The sequence below is a fragment of the Bison bison genome, unplaced genomic scaffold (assembly GCF_000754665.1).
Source record: "Bison bison bison isolate TAMUID 2011002044 unplaced genomic scaffold, Bison_UMD1.0 scf7180017864248, whole genome shotgun sequence".
NCBI classification, from domain to species: Eukaryota; Metazoa; Chordata; class Mammalia; order Artiodactyla; family Bovidae; genus Bison; species Bison bison.
The window spans coordinates 876,502-893,371 of NW_011494820.1; the positions used below are offsets into that span (position 1 = coordinate 876,502).

General features: G+C 43.4%; 1 protein-coding gene across 1 annotated transcript in view; it reads right to left on the minus strand.

Annotated features, from left to right (window-relative positions):
• SNAP47 (synaptosomal-associated protein, 47kDa) overlaps positions 1-16,870 on the minus strand; it is a 67,015-nt gene that overhangs the window by 43,727 nt on the left and 6,418 nt on the right. The window contains exon 2 of the mRNA XM_010847238.1: positions 12,687-13,231. Coding sequence (XP_010845540.1) covers positions 12,687-13,231 — 545 coding nt within the window. The remainder of the gene's footprint in view (positions 1-12,686; positions 13,232-16,870) is intronic.

The window sequence follows — 16,870 nt, forward strand, 5'->3', positions numbered from 1 at the left end:
AAAATTAAAAGACAAAAGATAAAAATATTAAAAGACAACAAGGGAAAAAAGAACACAATAACACAGAAGAGAAATCCCACATAGTTATCAGCTGATTTCTCAAAAGAAACTCTACAAGCCAGAAGGGAAGGGCATGGCATAGTCCAAGTGATTAAAGGGAAGAAACCACAACTAAGAACACTACCCAGCAAGACTCTTGATCAGATCCAATGGAGAAACCAGGCTTTCCAGACAAGCAAGGCTAAGAGAGTTCAGCACCACCGAATCAGTTTCACAACAAATGCTAAAGGAACTTCTCTACTCAAGAAACAAAGAGAAGGAAAAGGTCTTCAAAAAACAAACCCAAACAATTAAGAAAATGGTAATGTTGCTGCAACTGCTAAGTCGCTTCAGTCGTGTCCGACTCTGTGCGACCCCATAGACGGCAGCCCATCAGGCTCCTCCGTCCCTGGGATTCTCCAGGCAAGAACACAGGAGTGGGTTGCCATTTCCTTCTCCAGTGCATGAAAGTGAAAAGTGAAAGTGAAGTAGCTCAGTCGTCTCCGACTCCTAGTGACCCCATGGACTGCAGCCTACCAGGGCCCTCCGTCCATGGGGTTTTCCAGGCAACAGTACTGGAGTGGGTTGCCATTGCCTTCTCCGAAGAAAATGGTAATAGGATCACATGTATCAATAATCACCTTAAATGTAAATAGATTAAATGCACCAACCAAAAGACATAGACTGGCTGAGTGAAAACAAAAACAAGACCCATATATATAGTTGTCTACAAAAGACCTATCTCAGACCTAGGGACACTTATAGACTGAAAGTATGGGGGTAGGAGAAGGTATTCCATGCAAATGGAATTCGTAAGAAAGCTGGAGTAGCAATACTCATATCAGACAAAATAGTCTTTAAAGAAAAGACTATTGTAAGAGACAAAGAAGGACACTACATAATGATCAACCTAAGAAAAAGACATAACAACTATAAATATATATGCACCCAGCATAGCAACACCTCAGTATGTAAGGCAAAATACTAACAAATATAAAGGAAGAAATTAACAGTAACACAATAATAGTGGAGGACTTTAACACCCCACTTTTATCAACGGACAGATCATCCAGACAGAAAATTAACAAGGAAACACGAGCCTTAAGTGACACTTTAGATGAGCTGGACTTGACTGATACTTAGAGAGCATTTCACCCAAAAGCAGCAGACTACGCATTCTTCTTCAGTGCACATGGAATATTCTCCAGGACCGACAACACCCTGGGCCACAAGGTGAGCCTTGGTAAATTTAAGAAAATCAAAATTATATCAAGCATCTTTCTGATCACAACATATCTGATTAGAAATAAATTATAAGGAACAAAACAAACCTCTAAAAACCACAAACACGTGGTGGCTAAACAATATGCTCCTCAACTACCACTGGGCCACTGAAGAAATCAAAGAGGAGTGAAAAACACCTGGAGGAAGGGAAGGGCTGCCCTGGTGTCTCAGATGGCAAAGAGTGTGCCTGTGATGCAGACCAGTGTTCGATCCCTAAGTTGGAAAGATCCCCTGGAGAAGAAAATGGCTACCCACTCCAGTATTCTTGCCTAGAGAATTACACAAAGGAGTCTGGCAGGCTACAGTCCATGGAGGCACAAAGAGTCAGACACGACTGAGTGATTGAGTGCACACACACACACACACTGAGACACATGAAAACAAAAGCACAACAGTCCAAAATGTATGGGATCAAACAAAAGCAGTTCTAGGAGGGAAGTTTATAGCAATACTATCCTACCTCAAGAAATAAGAAAAATTTCAAATAACCTCGCACCTAAAGCAACTAGAGAAAGAACAAACAAAACCTACAGTTAGTAGAAGGAAGGAAATCATAAAGATCAGAGCAGAAATAAATGAAATGGAGACAAAAAAACATGCAAAGATCAATGAAACTAAAAGCTGGTTCTTTAAAAGGATAAACAAAATTGATAAACCCTAAGCAAGACTCACCAAGAAAAAAAGGAAAATTCAAATCAATAAAATTAGAAATGAAAAAGAAGTTACAATTGACTTCACAGAAATACCAAGGATCATAAGAGAATACTATGAACAATTGTTTGCAAATAAAATGGACGACCTGGAAGAAATGACCAAATGCTTACAAAGGTACAGTCTCCTTACACCAGGAAGAAATAGAAAATATAATAAACAGACCAATCACAAGCACTGAAATCAAAACTGTGATTAAAAACCTCTTGGGCTTCCCTTGTGGCTCAGCTGGTAAAGAATCCACCTGTAATACAGGAGACCTGGGTTCGATCCCTGAGCTGGGAAGATGCCCTGGAGAAGGGAAAGGCTACCCACTCCAGTATTCTGGTCTGGAGAATCCCAGGAACTGTATAATCCATTGGGTCACAAACAGTCGGACACAACTTTCACTTTCACCAAAGAAAAGTCCAGGACCTGATGGCTTCACTGGTGAATTTTATCAAACATTTAGAGAAGAGTTACCTATCATTCTGAAATGGTTCAAAAAAGTTATAGAAGAAGGAAAATTCCAAACTCATTTTATGAGACCACTATCACTCTAACCAAAAGCAAAGATACCACACAAAAAAAGAAAACTACAGGCCAATATCACTGATGAACATAGACGCAAAAATTCTCAACAACATACTAGCAATGTGTATCCAACAATACATTAAAAAGATAACAGACCATGAACGAGAGGGATTCATTCCAGGGATACAAGGATTTTTCATCCACCAATCAATCAATGTGAAACACCAAATCAACAAACTGAAGAACAAGAACGATATAATCATCTCATTAGATGTGGAGAAAGCTTTTGATAAAATTCAGCACCCATTTATGATAAAAAAAAAAAAACTCTCCAAAGAGTGGGAATAGAGGATACACACCTCAACATAATGAAGACCATATACGACAAACATACAGCTAATACCACACCCGATGGTCAAAAGCTGAAAGCATCCCCTCTAAGATCAGGAAAGGATGTCCGTTCTGGCCACTTTTATTCAACATAGTTTTGGAAGTCCTAGCTCCAGCAACAGAGAAGGCAATGGCACCCCACTCCAGTACTCTTGCCTGGAAAATCCCATGGATGGAGGAGCCTGGTAGGCTGTAGTCCATGGGGTCGCTAAGAGTCAGACACGACTGAGCGACTTCACTTTCACTTTTCACTTTCATGCATTGGAGAAGGAAATGGCAACCCACTCCAATGTTCTTGCCTGGAGAATCCCAGGGACGGGGGAGCCTGGTGGGCTTCCGTCTATGGGGTCACACAGAGTCGGACACGACTGAAATGACTTAGCAGCAGCAGCAGCAGCTCCAGCAATCAGAGAAGTAAAAGAAGTAAATGGAATCCAAATGGGAAAAGAAGAAGTTAAACTGCCACTGCAGATGACATGATACTATACATAGCAGATCCTAAAGATGCTACCAGAAAACTACCAGAGCTCATCAATGAATTTGGTAAAGCTGCAGATTACAAAATCAATACACTAAAATCTGTTGCATTTCTATACACTAACAATGAAAGATCCAGGAGAGGAATTCAAGAAGCAATTCCATTTACTATCACAACAAAATGAATAAAACACCTAAGGAGACAAAAGACCTATACTCCAAAAACTATAAGATGCTGATGAAAGATATCAAAGAGGACACAAAAAGATGGAAAGAAATACCATGTTCGTGGATTGGAAAAATCAACACTGTCAAAATGACTATATTACCCAAGGCAATCTACAGATTCGATGCAATCCCTATCAAATTATCAATGGCATTTTTCAAAGAACTAGAACAAAAAATCTCAAAATTTAATGGAGACATAAAAGACCCCGAATAACCAAAGCAATCCTGAGAAAGAGAAACAGAGCTGGAGGAATCAGGCTCCCTGACTTCAGACTATACTACAAAGCTACAGTCATCAAAACAATATGGTACTGGCCCAAAAATTGAAATATTTATCAATGGAACAGGATAGAACACCCCCAAATACACCCAAACACCTACAGTCAATTAATCTATGACAAAGGAAGCAAGACTACACAATGCCGGAAAGACAATCTCTTCAACGAACGGTACTGGGAAAACTGCACAGCCACAAGTAAAAAAAATGAAATTAGATCATTCTTTAACTCCATACACAAAAATAAGCTCAAAATGGATTAAATGCCTAAATGTGAGACCAGACACTATAAAACTCCTAGAAGAAAACAGGCAGAACACTCTCTGACATAAATCACAGGAACATCTTTTCCAATCTATCTCTCAAAATAATGTAAATAAAAACAAAAATAAACAAATGGGACCTAATTAAACTCAAAAGTTTTGCATGGCAAAGGAAACAATAAACAAAATGAAAAGACAATCCACAGATTTGCAAATGATGTGACTGATGGGCGATTAGTCTCCAAAATTTACAAAGAGCTTATGATGCTTAAAAGCATCAAAACAAACACCCCACTCAAAAAATGGGCAGAAGACCTGAACAGACATCTCTCCAAAGAGGACATACAGATGGCCAAAGGCAACGAAAAGATGCTCAACATCACTAGTTACTGCTGCTGCTGCTAACTTGCTTCAGTCATGTCCGACTCTGTGCGACCCCATAGACGGAAGCCCACTAGGGTCCCCCGTCCCTGGGATTCTCCAGGCAAGAACACTGGAGTGGGTTGCCATTTCCTTCTCCAATGCATGAAAGTGAAAAGTGAAAGTGAAGTTACTCAGTCGTGTCCAACTCTTAGCGACCCCATGGACTGCAGCCTACCAGGCTCCTCCGTCCATGGGATTTTCCAGGCAAGAGTACTGGAGTGGGGTGCCATTGCCTTCTCCCTAGTTACTAGAGAAGGAAATGGCACCCCACTCCAGTGTTCTTGCCTGGAGAATCCCAGGGACGGGGGAGCCTGGTGGGCTGCCGTCCATGGGGTCGCACAGAGTTGGACACGACTGAAGCGACTTAGCAGCAGCAGCAGCAGTTACTAGAGAAACACAAATCAAAACTACAGTGAGCTATCTCCTCACACCAGTCTGAATGGCTATCATCAAAAAATCCAAACAGTGAATGCTGGAGGGTGAAGGGGGAATGTAAACACCTACACTGTTGGTGGGAATATAAACTGATATAGCCATCATGGAGAACAGCATGACGCTTTCTTAAAAAACTAAAATTAGAGCTACCATATACCCTGCAATCTCACTCCTGGGCATATATCCAGAGAAAAACATGACCCAAAAGGATACATGCACTCCAATGTTCATTGCAGAACTGTTTACAATAACCAAGACTTGGAAGCAACCTAAATGTCCACCACCAGAGGAATGGATAAAGAAGATGTGGTATATATCTACAACTGAATATTACTCAGCCATTAAAAAGAATGAAATAATGCCATTAGCAGTATCATGAAAGGACCTAGAGAGTGTCATACTGAGTGAAGTAACTCAGACAGAGAAAGAGAAATACTGTATGACATCCCTTATGCTGCTGCTGCTAAGTCACATCAGTCATGTCCAACTCTGTGCGACCCCATAGACGGCAGCCCACCAGGCTCCCCTGTCGCTGGGATTCTCCAGGCAAGAACAATGAAGTGGGTTGCCATCTCCTTCTCCAGTGCATGAAAGTGAAAAGTGAAAGTGAAGTCGCTCAGTCGTGTTCGACTCTTTGCAACCCCATGGACTGTAGCCTACCAGGCTCCTCTGTCCATGGGATTTCCCAGACAAGAGTACTGGAGTGAGGTGCCACTGCTTTCTCCAACATCCCCTATATGTGCAATCAAAAAAGACAAGTCCTTCATTGGAAGGACTGATGCTGAAGCTGAAGCTCCAATACTTTGGTCACTTGATTCAAAGAACCGACTCATTGGAAAAGACTCTGATGCCGGGAAAGATTGAGGGTAAGAGGAGAAGGGGACGACAGAGGATGAGTTTGTTGGATGGCATCATTGTCTCAATGGACGTGGCTTTGAGCAAACTCTGTGAGATGGTAAAGGACAGGGAAGCCTGGTGTGCTGCAGGTCACAGGGCTGCAAAGAGCGGGATACAACTTAGTGACTAAACAACAACAAAAAAGAAATGATACAAATGAACTTACGTACAAAACAGAAAGAGACTCACTGACTTAGAAAACAAACTTATGGTTGCCGGGGGAAGGGACAGTTAGGGAGTTTGGGAAGGTCATGTACACATTGCTATATTCAAAATGGATAACCAACAGAGACCTACTGTGTAACACATGGAACTCTACTCAGTGTTATACGTCAGCCTGGATGGGAGGGGTTCAGGGGACAATGGATACATGTGTATGTGTGGCTGAGCCCCTCCGCTGTCCACTTGAAACTACCACAACGTTGTTAAATGGGCTATACCCCGATAGGGCTTCCCAGGCGGCACCAGTGGTGAAGAACCTGCCTGCCCATGCAGGAGATGTAAGACACACTGGTTCGATCCCCGGGTTGGGAAGATCCCCTGGAGAAAAAAATGGCAACCCACTCTAGTATCCATGCCTGGAGAATCCCATGGACAGAGCAGCCTGGCAGGCTAGTCAATGGCATCACAAAGAGCTGGACATGACTGAGCAACTTAGCACACACATACCCCAGTACAAAATAAAAAGTTTAAAATCTGAAGAAAAAGCAGAACAAAAGGACGAGGAAAAAGAAAAATGAGAACAATACTGGAAGATCAGTTCAGAGTTCAAGAAGTCAGATAACAAAATGGGGGAGTTCCAAAAGAAATACATTTTAAAAAATGAGGTGAAAAAATTTTCAAAGAAATAATACAGGAAATAATAGGCTTACTGAGTGTCTATCACAATCAGCTTGAAAGGACCCATGCCGAGAAGAATCAGGAACCACAAGACCACCATCTAGGAACACCAGTCAGCTGCTCTCTGGGTAAATCACCACAGAGCTACACAGTATGGTGTCTGCATGTACCCTTCCTGTTCAGGTATTTATATTTTAATTCTATATTTTTCCTACAGTATTATTTTGCATGTTAAAAATCATATAATGGTATCCTGCTGTACACATCTCTTTGCAACTTGCTTTGTTTTTCAAACAGTGCTTTGAGATTTATTCAAGTTGATATCTAATATATAACAGTTAACACGAAAAATTAGTCTATTTTGTGACTAAAACATAGCTTATATACCCAATCCCCTTGAGAAACAACTGATTGTAATTGCTCGCTACTGTCCAGAGTCTTTTATGAAAGTTCATGTCCACACACGCTGTGCACGAGAGCCAACATTTCCCAGGTTACACATCTGAAAGGGAAAGGTCACAGCACGGGGTCTGTGCACCTCTGGCTTCACCAGGTATTGACAATTGCTCTCCTAAGTGGCTGAGCCAATTCACATTCTTGACAGGAACATCAGAGTTATTATCATCCCACATCTGAACTAACAGCTGGGGTTACCCACTAATATACTTGTTGGTTTAATTTAACTTTCCTTATTACTAGGGATGATGAACTCCCTTTTTACTGGTCTTTTGGGATTTCTCAATTGTGAGACACTGTGGCAGAGACTACTCATGATCCCTATTATCCATTCTCCTCTTTTTCCTTTGATGGTGAAATATCTAGGTAACCTCTCACAACCACCCAGCTTCTTTGTTCGTAAGTGTAGCTACGAGATTAAGCCCTGCCAGTAGGATATGGGCAGAACTGATAAGGGCGATTTTGGGGTCATCTTCTTAAAGACATGGCTGTACACCCGGGGCTCCCTCTCTGTTCCGCCTCCCCACTGGCTGGGAATGATCGATGCCACCAACTTCTGACGTAGTAATGGTGCCATGTGATAAGACAGGAGGACGTTCCAGTCAACATGCAGCCCCAGGTTACGGCGTAAAGCAGAGCTTTATATCTGCCTGGGATACCTACCTTCCTTTGGACCATTAGATTAAACTTCTAGCTTTTATCAACCACAATATTTTTGGATCTCTGTTACAGTGGCTTGTTAGTCTAAACCCCAATCAACGACCTTTCCTAACGTTCCTGTTGAATGGTCTTTTTCTCATTCGGCCTGTAACTAACTGGATGTTAATCTTTTGTTGGGATATGGGCAGGTATCACAAGTACTCTCTTCCAGTCTCAGGGTCATCCTTTCCCTTTGTCTTTTGTCAAAAGAGGATTTACAAACCACCCAACTGTTCTCCAAAAGTATTATGCCACTTGTTATTTTTATTATATTCTTTGCAGCCAAAGATGGAGAAGCTCCATACAATCAATAAAAACAAGACCTGGAGCTGACTGTGGCTCAGATCACGCGCTCCTTATGGCAAAATTCAGGCTTAAATGAAGAAAGTAGGGGATACCGCTAGGTCATTCCAGGATGACCTAAATCAAAGCCTTCATGATTACACAGCTGAGGTGACAAATAGATTCACGGCATCAGATCTTGTAGGAGTGCCTGAGAATTATGATTGGGACACTGTACAGGAGGCGGTGACCAAAACCGTCCCCAAGAAAAACAAATGTAAGAAGGCAAAGTGGTAGTCTGAGGAGGCTTTATAAATAGCCGAGGAAAGAAGAGAAACAAGAAAGGGAAAGACATTCCCAATGAATGCAGAGTTCCAGAAAACAGCAAGGAGAGCCAAGAAGCCCTTCTTAAATGAGAAATGCAAGGAAATAGAGGAAAACAATACAACTGGAAAGACAAGAGATCGCTTCAAGAAAAGGGGCGATATCAAGGGAACATTTCATGCAAGAATGGGCACGATAAAGGACAGAAACAGCAAGGACCCAACAGAAACAGCAGAGTGAGAAGAAGTGGCAACAATACACAGAAGAACTACACAAGGAAGTTCTTAATGACCCAGATAATCATGATGGTGTGGTCACTCACCGAGAGCTGGACACCCTGGAGTGTTAAGTCAAGTGGGTCTGAGGAAGCATTACTATGAACAAAACTAGTAGAGCTGATGGAATTTCAGCTGAGTTATTTAAAATCCTAAAAGATGATGCTGTTAAAGTGCTGCATCCAGTATGTCAGCAAATTTAGAAAACTCAGCAGTGGCCACAGGACTGGAAAAGGTCAGTTTTCTTTCCAATCCCAAAGAAGGGCAATGCCAAAGAATCTTCAAACTACTCTACAACTGCACTCATTTCACATGCTAGCAAGGTTATGCTCAATATCCTTCAAGTCAGGCTTCAGCAGTACATGAACTGAGAACTTCTAGATGTACAAGCTGGGTTTTGAAGAGGCAGAGGAACCAAAGATCAAATTGCCAGCATTTGCTGGATCATGGAGAAAGCAAGGGAGTTCCAGAAGAGCATCTACTTCTGCTTCATTGACTACACTAAATCCTCTGACTGTGTGGATCACAACAAACTGCGGAAAATTTTCAAAGAGATGGGAATACCAGACCACTTTACCTGTCTCCTGAGAAACCTTTATGCAGGTCAAGAGGCAACACAGACACAGGCAATGGACTGGTTCAAAACTGGAAGAGGAGTAGGGCAAGGCTGTACTGTGTCACTCTGTTTATTCAACTTCTATGCAGAGTACATCATGGGAAATGCCAGGCTGCATAAATCACAAGCTGCAATCAAGATTGCTGGGAGAAATATCAACAACCTCAGATGCAGAGATGATACCACTCTAATGGCAGAAAGCAAAGAGGATCTAAAGAGCCTCTTGAGGACGGTGAAAGAGGAGAGAGAAAAGCTGGCTTGAAATTCAACATTCAAAAAACTAAGATTATCACATCCTGTCCCATTACTTCATGGCAAACAGAAGAGGAAAAAGTGGAAGCAGTGTCAGATTTTACTTTCTTGGGCTCCAGAATCACTGTGGACGGTGACTGCAGCAGTGAAGTTAAAAGGTGCTTGCCCCTTAGAAGGAAAGCTATGACAAACCTAGACAGCATATTAAAAAGCAGAGACATCACTTTGCCAACAAAGGTCCACACAGTCAAGCTATGATTGTTCCCATAGTCACATTCAGATGTGAGAACTGGACCATAAAGAAGGCTGCCCGTGTGTGTGCTAAGTCGCTTCAGTTGTGCCCGACTGTTTGCGACCCTATGGACTATAGCCTGTCAGGCTCCTCTGTCCACGGGCTTCTCCAGGCAGAAATATTGGAGTGGGTTGCCATGCCCTCCTCCAGTGAATCTTCCCAACTCAGGGACTGAACACATGTTTCTTATGTCTCCTACATTGGCAGGTTGGTTCTTTACCCCCAGTGCCACCTGGGAAGCCCAAAGAAGGCTAAGTGAGAAAGAGTTAAGTCACTCAGTCGTGTCTGATTCTTTGCAATCCCATGGACTGTAGCCTGCCAGGATCCTCTGTCCATGGAATTCTCCAGGCATGAATACTGGAGTGGGTAGCCATTCCCTTCTCTAGGGGAGCTTCCCAACCCAGGGATCAAACCTGGGTTTCCAACATTGCAGGCATATTCTTTACCTTCTGAGCCACCAGGGAAGTGCTGAAGAATTGATGCTTTTGAGCTGTGGTGTTGGAGAAGACTCTTGTGAGTCCCTTTGACTGCAAGCAAATCAAACCAGTCCATCCTAAAGGAAATCAACCCTAAATATTCATTGGAAGGACTGCTGCTGAAGTTGAAGCTCCAACATTTTGGCCACCTGATGCAAAGAGCCGAGTCATTGGAAAAGACTCTGATGTTGGGAAAGATTGAAGGCAATAGGAGAATGGGGCAGCAGAGGATAGGATAGATAGATAGCATCACCAACTCAATGGACACGAATCTAAGCAATCTCTGGGAGAGAGTGGAGGACAGAGGAGCCTGGCCTGCTACACAGTCCGTGGGGTCGCAGAGAGTCAGACACTACTTAGCAACAGAAGAACAACAAAATTCTTACTTTTAGTTGTTACTAATCTGATCATTAAAACCTAGATTTCCATTATTTTAGTGTACATTTCTTTGATTTCCAGTGTGGATGAACATTCTTCTAAATCTCGGATCTCAATGTTCTGTTGTATGTTGAAGCTATTTAATAGGTGTCTCGCTTTCCTACAGGACTGTTGTGCTAGTCTACGAGGGTTGCCTGCTCTAACAAACAACTCCCAGAATCTTTAGGGCCTAGCCCCAGTAAAGGACTATCGCTTGTTCACACTGCAGTCCAGTTGAGGGCTCAGATCAGGGTTCTGCTCTGGGAGGCCACTTGGGGCCCTAAACTCTATCTAACTAATGTTCCTGTCCTAGCACCTTCCAGTCCTGGAGGATTCCAGCAGATAAAGGGGAAGACAGTCTTAGAGATTGGGTAGGAGAGCTTTTAGAGTCTAGGCCTGCAAGTGACCAACACCACTTCTGTAACAACTCAGTCGTATAACTCCTGAACTGCAAGAAGAGTGGGAAAATGTCTAGCCTTGTTCCCATGAGGAAAGCTCACAGAGGTCTGATGATGTTACATCTCATTTACCATAAGCACCTCCTCTTAAGAATAAGAAGCAGGGCCCAGTTCCCTGTAGCTCTAGCACAAAGCCCTTTACCACACAGGGCTTAGAAATAGCAACAGGTGGTGACTCCAGAAGCAAGGGTCTCACAAACAGCAGTCATGCACCCCTGGTCTCAGGGTCCATCATAAGACTGTCACCTCATCCTGAGCTCTCAAGCAACCATTCCAGACATCAGGGAGGGAGCGGTTACTCCTACTAGACTCAAAAATCCCTGACATATTTTATAGGTCGTATAGTTAGCACAGCACTTCTCAAAGTGTGGTCTTTGAGACCCTCCAAAGGAGTCTGGGAGGTCAAAATTACTTCATACAATACCACAACGCTCTGTAGCTTTTTACTCTCATTCTCTCACAAGTGTAGAGTGGCGTTTCCATAGACTTGTGATATCACATGTGACTTGTGATACCACAGCAGACTGATTGCAGAAGCAAGCATGAGAATTCAGCTGTTTTATACTAAGCTTTACCTTAAAGAGAGGTGCAGAAAATCTTAAACAGTGACACTCCTCTCACTACATATTTTGCTTTATAAAAGTTATTTTTCATTAAAAAAAAATTGTCATTTATTTTACTAGAAGCCTGGCATGCTGCAGTCCATGGGGTCGCAAAGAGTCGGACGTGACTGAGCAACTGAACTGAACTGAGGACTTGGATTTATCATTGTACTTTTTAAGTGAATAATTATTTAATGCCTTAGTTTTTTTAAAAAAAATATGGTACATATTGGTATATACAACCCACATAAACAAAAGCTCTTCGGATACTCAATTTTTAAGGAGGATGAGATGGTCCCCAAGACTGAAGGTTTGCGAGTGGTTTGGGGCAGTGGCTAAGATGGCAGTTTCTGAAGCCAAAATGCTTTAGCTCAAACCCTGCTGCTATACAGGTATGAAAAAGAAATAAAGATGAACTATGCTAACAAACTTAGTGTGTGTGACCTTGAACAAATTATTTGGCCTCTCAGCCTCAGTTTCCCCATGGACAAAATGTGGACCAACATGCTCTTCCTGGCTTGTCTGGTGACTGAATGAGGTAATCCCCATAAACACTTAAAACTGTACTTGGCACATACTGCACGCTCAGTGAATGCTGGCCCTCATTTATTTGTATGCCCACAGCAGTCAGCTCAGCGCAACTGCCCAGGAGTACAGCTTGTGTTTTCAGATGCTGAATGTGAAATAAATGGAAGATGATGGAAAAGATACCATACCACAGCCATTCCAAGGCCAGGCTAGGATTCCAGAGTTTGCTTACCTGTCAGCCACATCCAGGTCAGATTCCATCTTGTCCAGGCCTCTGGAGATACCGTCGAGTTGCTCGCCCTGATGGTGGAGGACTCTGGCTGTGTCTTCCAGACGCTTCTGGGTACAGGCCATCAGACAAGTCAGCTCCTTCCCCTTGGTCATGGAGGAGGAGGCCGCCTCAGCGGCAGCTCCTGACTCGGACAACAGCAGCTCTCTCCAGAAATGCTCGATGACGCTGAAAACAGCATTTCGGCTAGGCTGCAAGGAACTGAACCAGTGCTTGCTGTGGTCCCTCTCCAGGATGGTAATGGAACTGAAAATAAAATGAGAAGCTTCTTTCTTGATCTCAATTATACTAGAGAGGGGAAAGCTGACAAGAGTCTCTCTAGTTTTATCAGTCATAAACTTCAGCGAGAGAGAAGTTAACGACAGTCTTCCAGGGACCCATCGCTTTTCAAGCTCTAAATAATAGGAGCACGGCCAGGTTTGGACACAGGTGTCTCCACTCATCTGGTTCCTGCGTCGGTTTGCACCACGGCCAACGTCGCTCTGCCTCTGAAGGAAAGGGCACACGTTAGTGGGCGGACGAGCCTGAAACAGACCTGGACACCTGGACCAGGGACAGCCGGACACGGACGCTGAGGGGTGATCCGGGTTCCGAGCCCACGGGAGACTCCAGCACAGGGCCAGGCCCGCACCTGCACGGGCTCTCACACCACCTGTCACAGGCAGGATGAAGACTGCACCCAACGCGGAAGAGAAGCGAGGGCGGGGGCCAGGCCTGTACTGGTCCCAGAGCACCACGGTCCCCAGGAGCCCTGCACCACAGCACCCTCGATGCTCATCTGTGGCCAGATGCGACCGAGGGAGAAAACCACTGGGAACGACTGCCCACGGATTCTTCACAGGAGCACCACTCTAGCTGCGACGGCTCCCACCACTGTACGTACTACAAGTTTCTAAACCAACACTCTTCTTTTGACAATTTTATAAGTTTACTTAGTTTCATATAGAAAATAATCCTACAGACTTTTTCATTTGTGTAATCCCAACCAACTTGATAGAGTTCCATATCATTATATGTACATATTTATATATAGTTTTATATAGTTACAGGTAACAAAGGTATACTATTCATATCTACAGGTTGCCTTTACCAATGCATTTTTTTCTTGTTTTGGACACGCTGCACAGCTTGTGGGATCTTAGTTCTCCAACCAATGACTGAACCCAAGCCCTCAGCAGTGAGAGTGCAGAGTCCCACCCACTGGACCAGCAGGGCATTCCTTATCAAAGCATTTAAAAGTCATGAATGACAGATCTGAAACAGCCCTTGTAGAACACTCAGTCCGACCCTCTCATCATACAGATAAAGAATATAGGGCCAAGAAAGGATGAAGACTTTGTACAGGGTCAAACCACAAGTTTTAAGTCCCCCAACACACTATGCTGGGCTGCAAGCAGAAAAGAAACAACATCCTTGGCTCACAGAGCTTAAGAGTCCACTGGAATTCTATAAACTTCCTCACTGAGTTATACTCTAAAGACTCAAGACTCTTCAAAGTAATTACTGTACTACATGCCGCATCAAACAACACAAGGCTAGACACCACAAAAGGGAGTAGCTGCGCCTGAGGAGCTGCACTGAATTCAGAGGCCCAGTTATAAAGAAATAAAGTCACTTGAGATTTGGAAGAGCATCATCAACTGTGAAGTGAGTTAATGCGAGAAAACAAAAAACCCAAAGCTCATAGGTTACAGGCATAAAAAGAGACGTAAAGAAGTCTTAACTGGACTACAGTGGCATCTAACTGGTCTCCCGCCTTTGGTACTCCAAAACACTACCTGCTGCTACTGAAACCTTCTTTCCAGAGTGAGAGAGGCCTTACCCACCCCTGACCCCTCCTCCCCTCTTTCTACCTTGCGGGGCTGTACAGAACTTATGCACACTTACAGAACATGTTAAATGGTAGGATGACCACTTGTTATTTGACTGCAGGCTCTCAAAGGGCAATGATCATATTTTATTCATAACCCTGACTCAGGAAACACTTTGAGACTGAACGAGTACAGCAGATACTCATGGCTCATGGTGTCTGTCCAGCTGTGACCCTCAGCACAGTTGTGGTCAGTGCTCAGGCTGGCCTCACCCTGCTGCTTAATGTTCTCCATACAAGGTGCGGACATTACAGAGAGGGAATTCTTCACGGTGTTTCTCCACATATTATATCAAAAACTGATATGAAATTTTATGTCATGAGAACTGTCCAAGAATATCTTCCTTGTAACTGTGGATAGTGTCTTCCTCCTGGCTGAGAGATCTGTTTCCTGACCAGGATAAGAAGTGAGTGTCCCCTCTGAGGCAAGGGTTAGACAGGTTTGCTAGCAGTCCCCCCGTAAGTTATGCCACAAACCCATGGAATGTGCAGCATCCACGAGGGCCTTAGAAGTTAGGGGCAAAGTGGGCAGATGTACAAGAATCCTGCTACACAACAGGCCCTTTCTCTCTGACCAAGGGCCTCCTGTCTTCTTCCACATCTGCAAAACTAAGGCAGGCTCACTCTCAAACCTATAATAAAGTCTCAGACTCTGCATGATTCCCGGCAGTGATGCGCACCCCAAGATCATTCTATTTTGGGGTATGGGTTCTTCATACCAGAATCTCTATTAAAACTAAGTATTTAGGAAGTAAACTCCACAAATCAACTCTATCAACTCATAACACCCCTAAGATGTTTCTATTTGACTTAAGGGAATCAAGACTTTCCCCAAACTTAATTCATTTTAAAAATAAGTACATGAAAAGCTCAAAAACAGGAGTCAGAAGGGTAGTTATAGCCAGGGAGAAGGGGGCCTTGAGGAGGACCCTGTGGTACTGGTAATGTTCTGCTTCTTGCCCTGGATGTATTCATTTTGTGATAATTCAAGATTTGTGCTTTTTCTGTTCTTATGATTGGCTAATTCTTCTGCATTAACACTTCAATGGACGATTTACTAAATATTTACTAATAAAATAAAATTATATTAAAAATTAATAATAAATGTACATACACATGAGAGATGTACCAAAACTAAATTTCAGCTGGGTATCACAATTTCGAAAACACCTAAAATCACTGCCTTGGGTAGCAGTGCATCTAGAAGACTACAACACAAAGCTCTCATACAGATAATGGCCGGTGTTCCCACTCATCTGTGAATGACCCCTTCTGTGTGTGACTCGGCCCTCCTGCATCCACTTCCTGATCTGTAGATGGAGGTCACTGTACGTATCTCATACTGCAGTGGTGAGGCTTAACGGAACCGATCCGTGAAAGGTGCTTAGACGAGTACTTGGCACCTAATATATGCTGTAAGTGTAATTATGAATACTACAAAGTATCTACAGAGCTAACTCAGCTCATCTATTAGGTGTGAAGAGTCTACAGTTTTCTCTTGATCCCCCTTCTTTAGCAACCGCTAAAGCATCACTATACTCAGAATCTGTCATTTGGTCTCATTAGTTTTCACCATCTGCTCAGAGTTGGCTACAGACAGCACCTGAAGAGAAAAAGAAACATGCCAGTGAAACAGAGAAGAAAAGAAAGAAGGATGCGCGTAGACATGCAAAATTAAGGTGTCAAAACAACCTGATTCCATTACAAGAGGAATAAATTTAACTATGTTAATCAAACTGAAGCACTTTCCAAATATATTCTAGAACTTCTCTCAATCACAACAGCAAGGGCTGGCCCAAGCTTCCCAGATACGCGTATGTGCCAGTCAAGCCCCGTTACAACTACAAAGCAGTCCAGTTTCCTGGGGCTGCTAAGTACTGATACCTGCGATTAGGACAAGCCTAGAAGAACGCTGCCACACCAAGATGAGAATGTTGTCACCACTACAAAGTAAGACATGGCACTTGGAAGTAATAAATATAAAGGCATCAGGGCTGGAGGGACCACAGAGATCATCTCCAATTCACTTCATTCAACAAATGAATGAGCACAGTCCTATCATGGCAAAAGCTCTCAAAGTCCACTGATAGGACTTTCCTGGAGGTCCAGTAATCAAGAGTCCGCCTGCCAATGCAGGGGACACAGGTTCGATCCCTGGTCTGGGAAGACCCCACACGCCACGAGCAACTAAGCCCAGGCACCACAACCCCTGTGTGCCTGGAGCCCGCACTCTGTGGCAGGAGAGGCCACTGCGGTG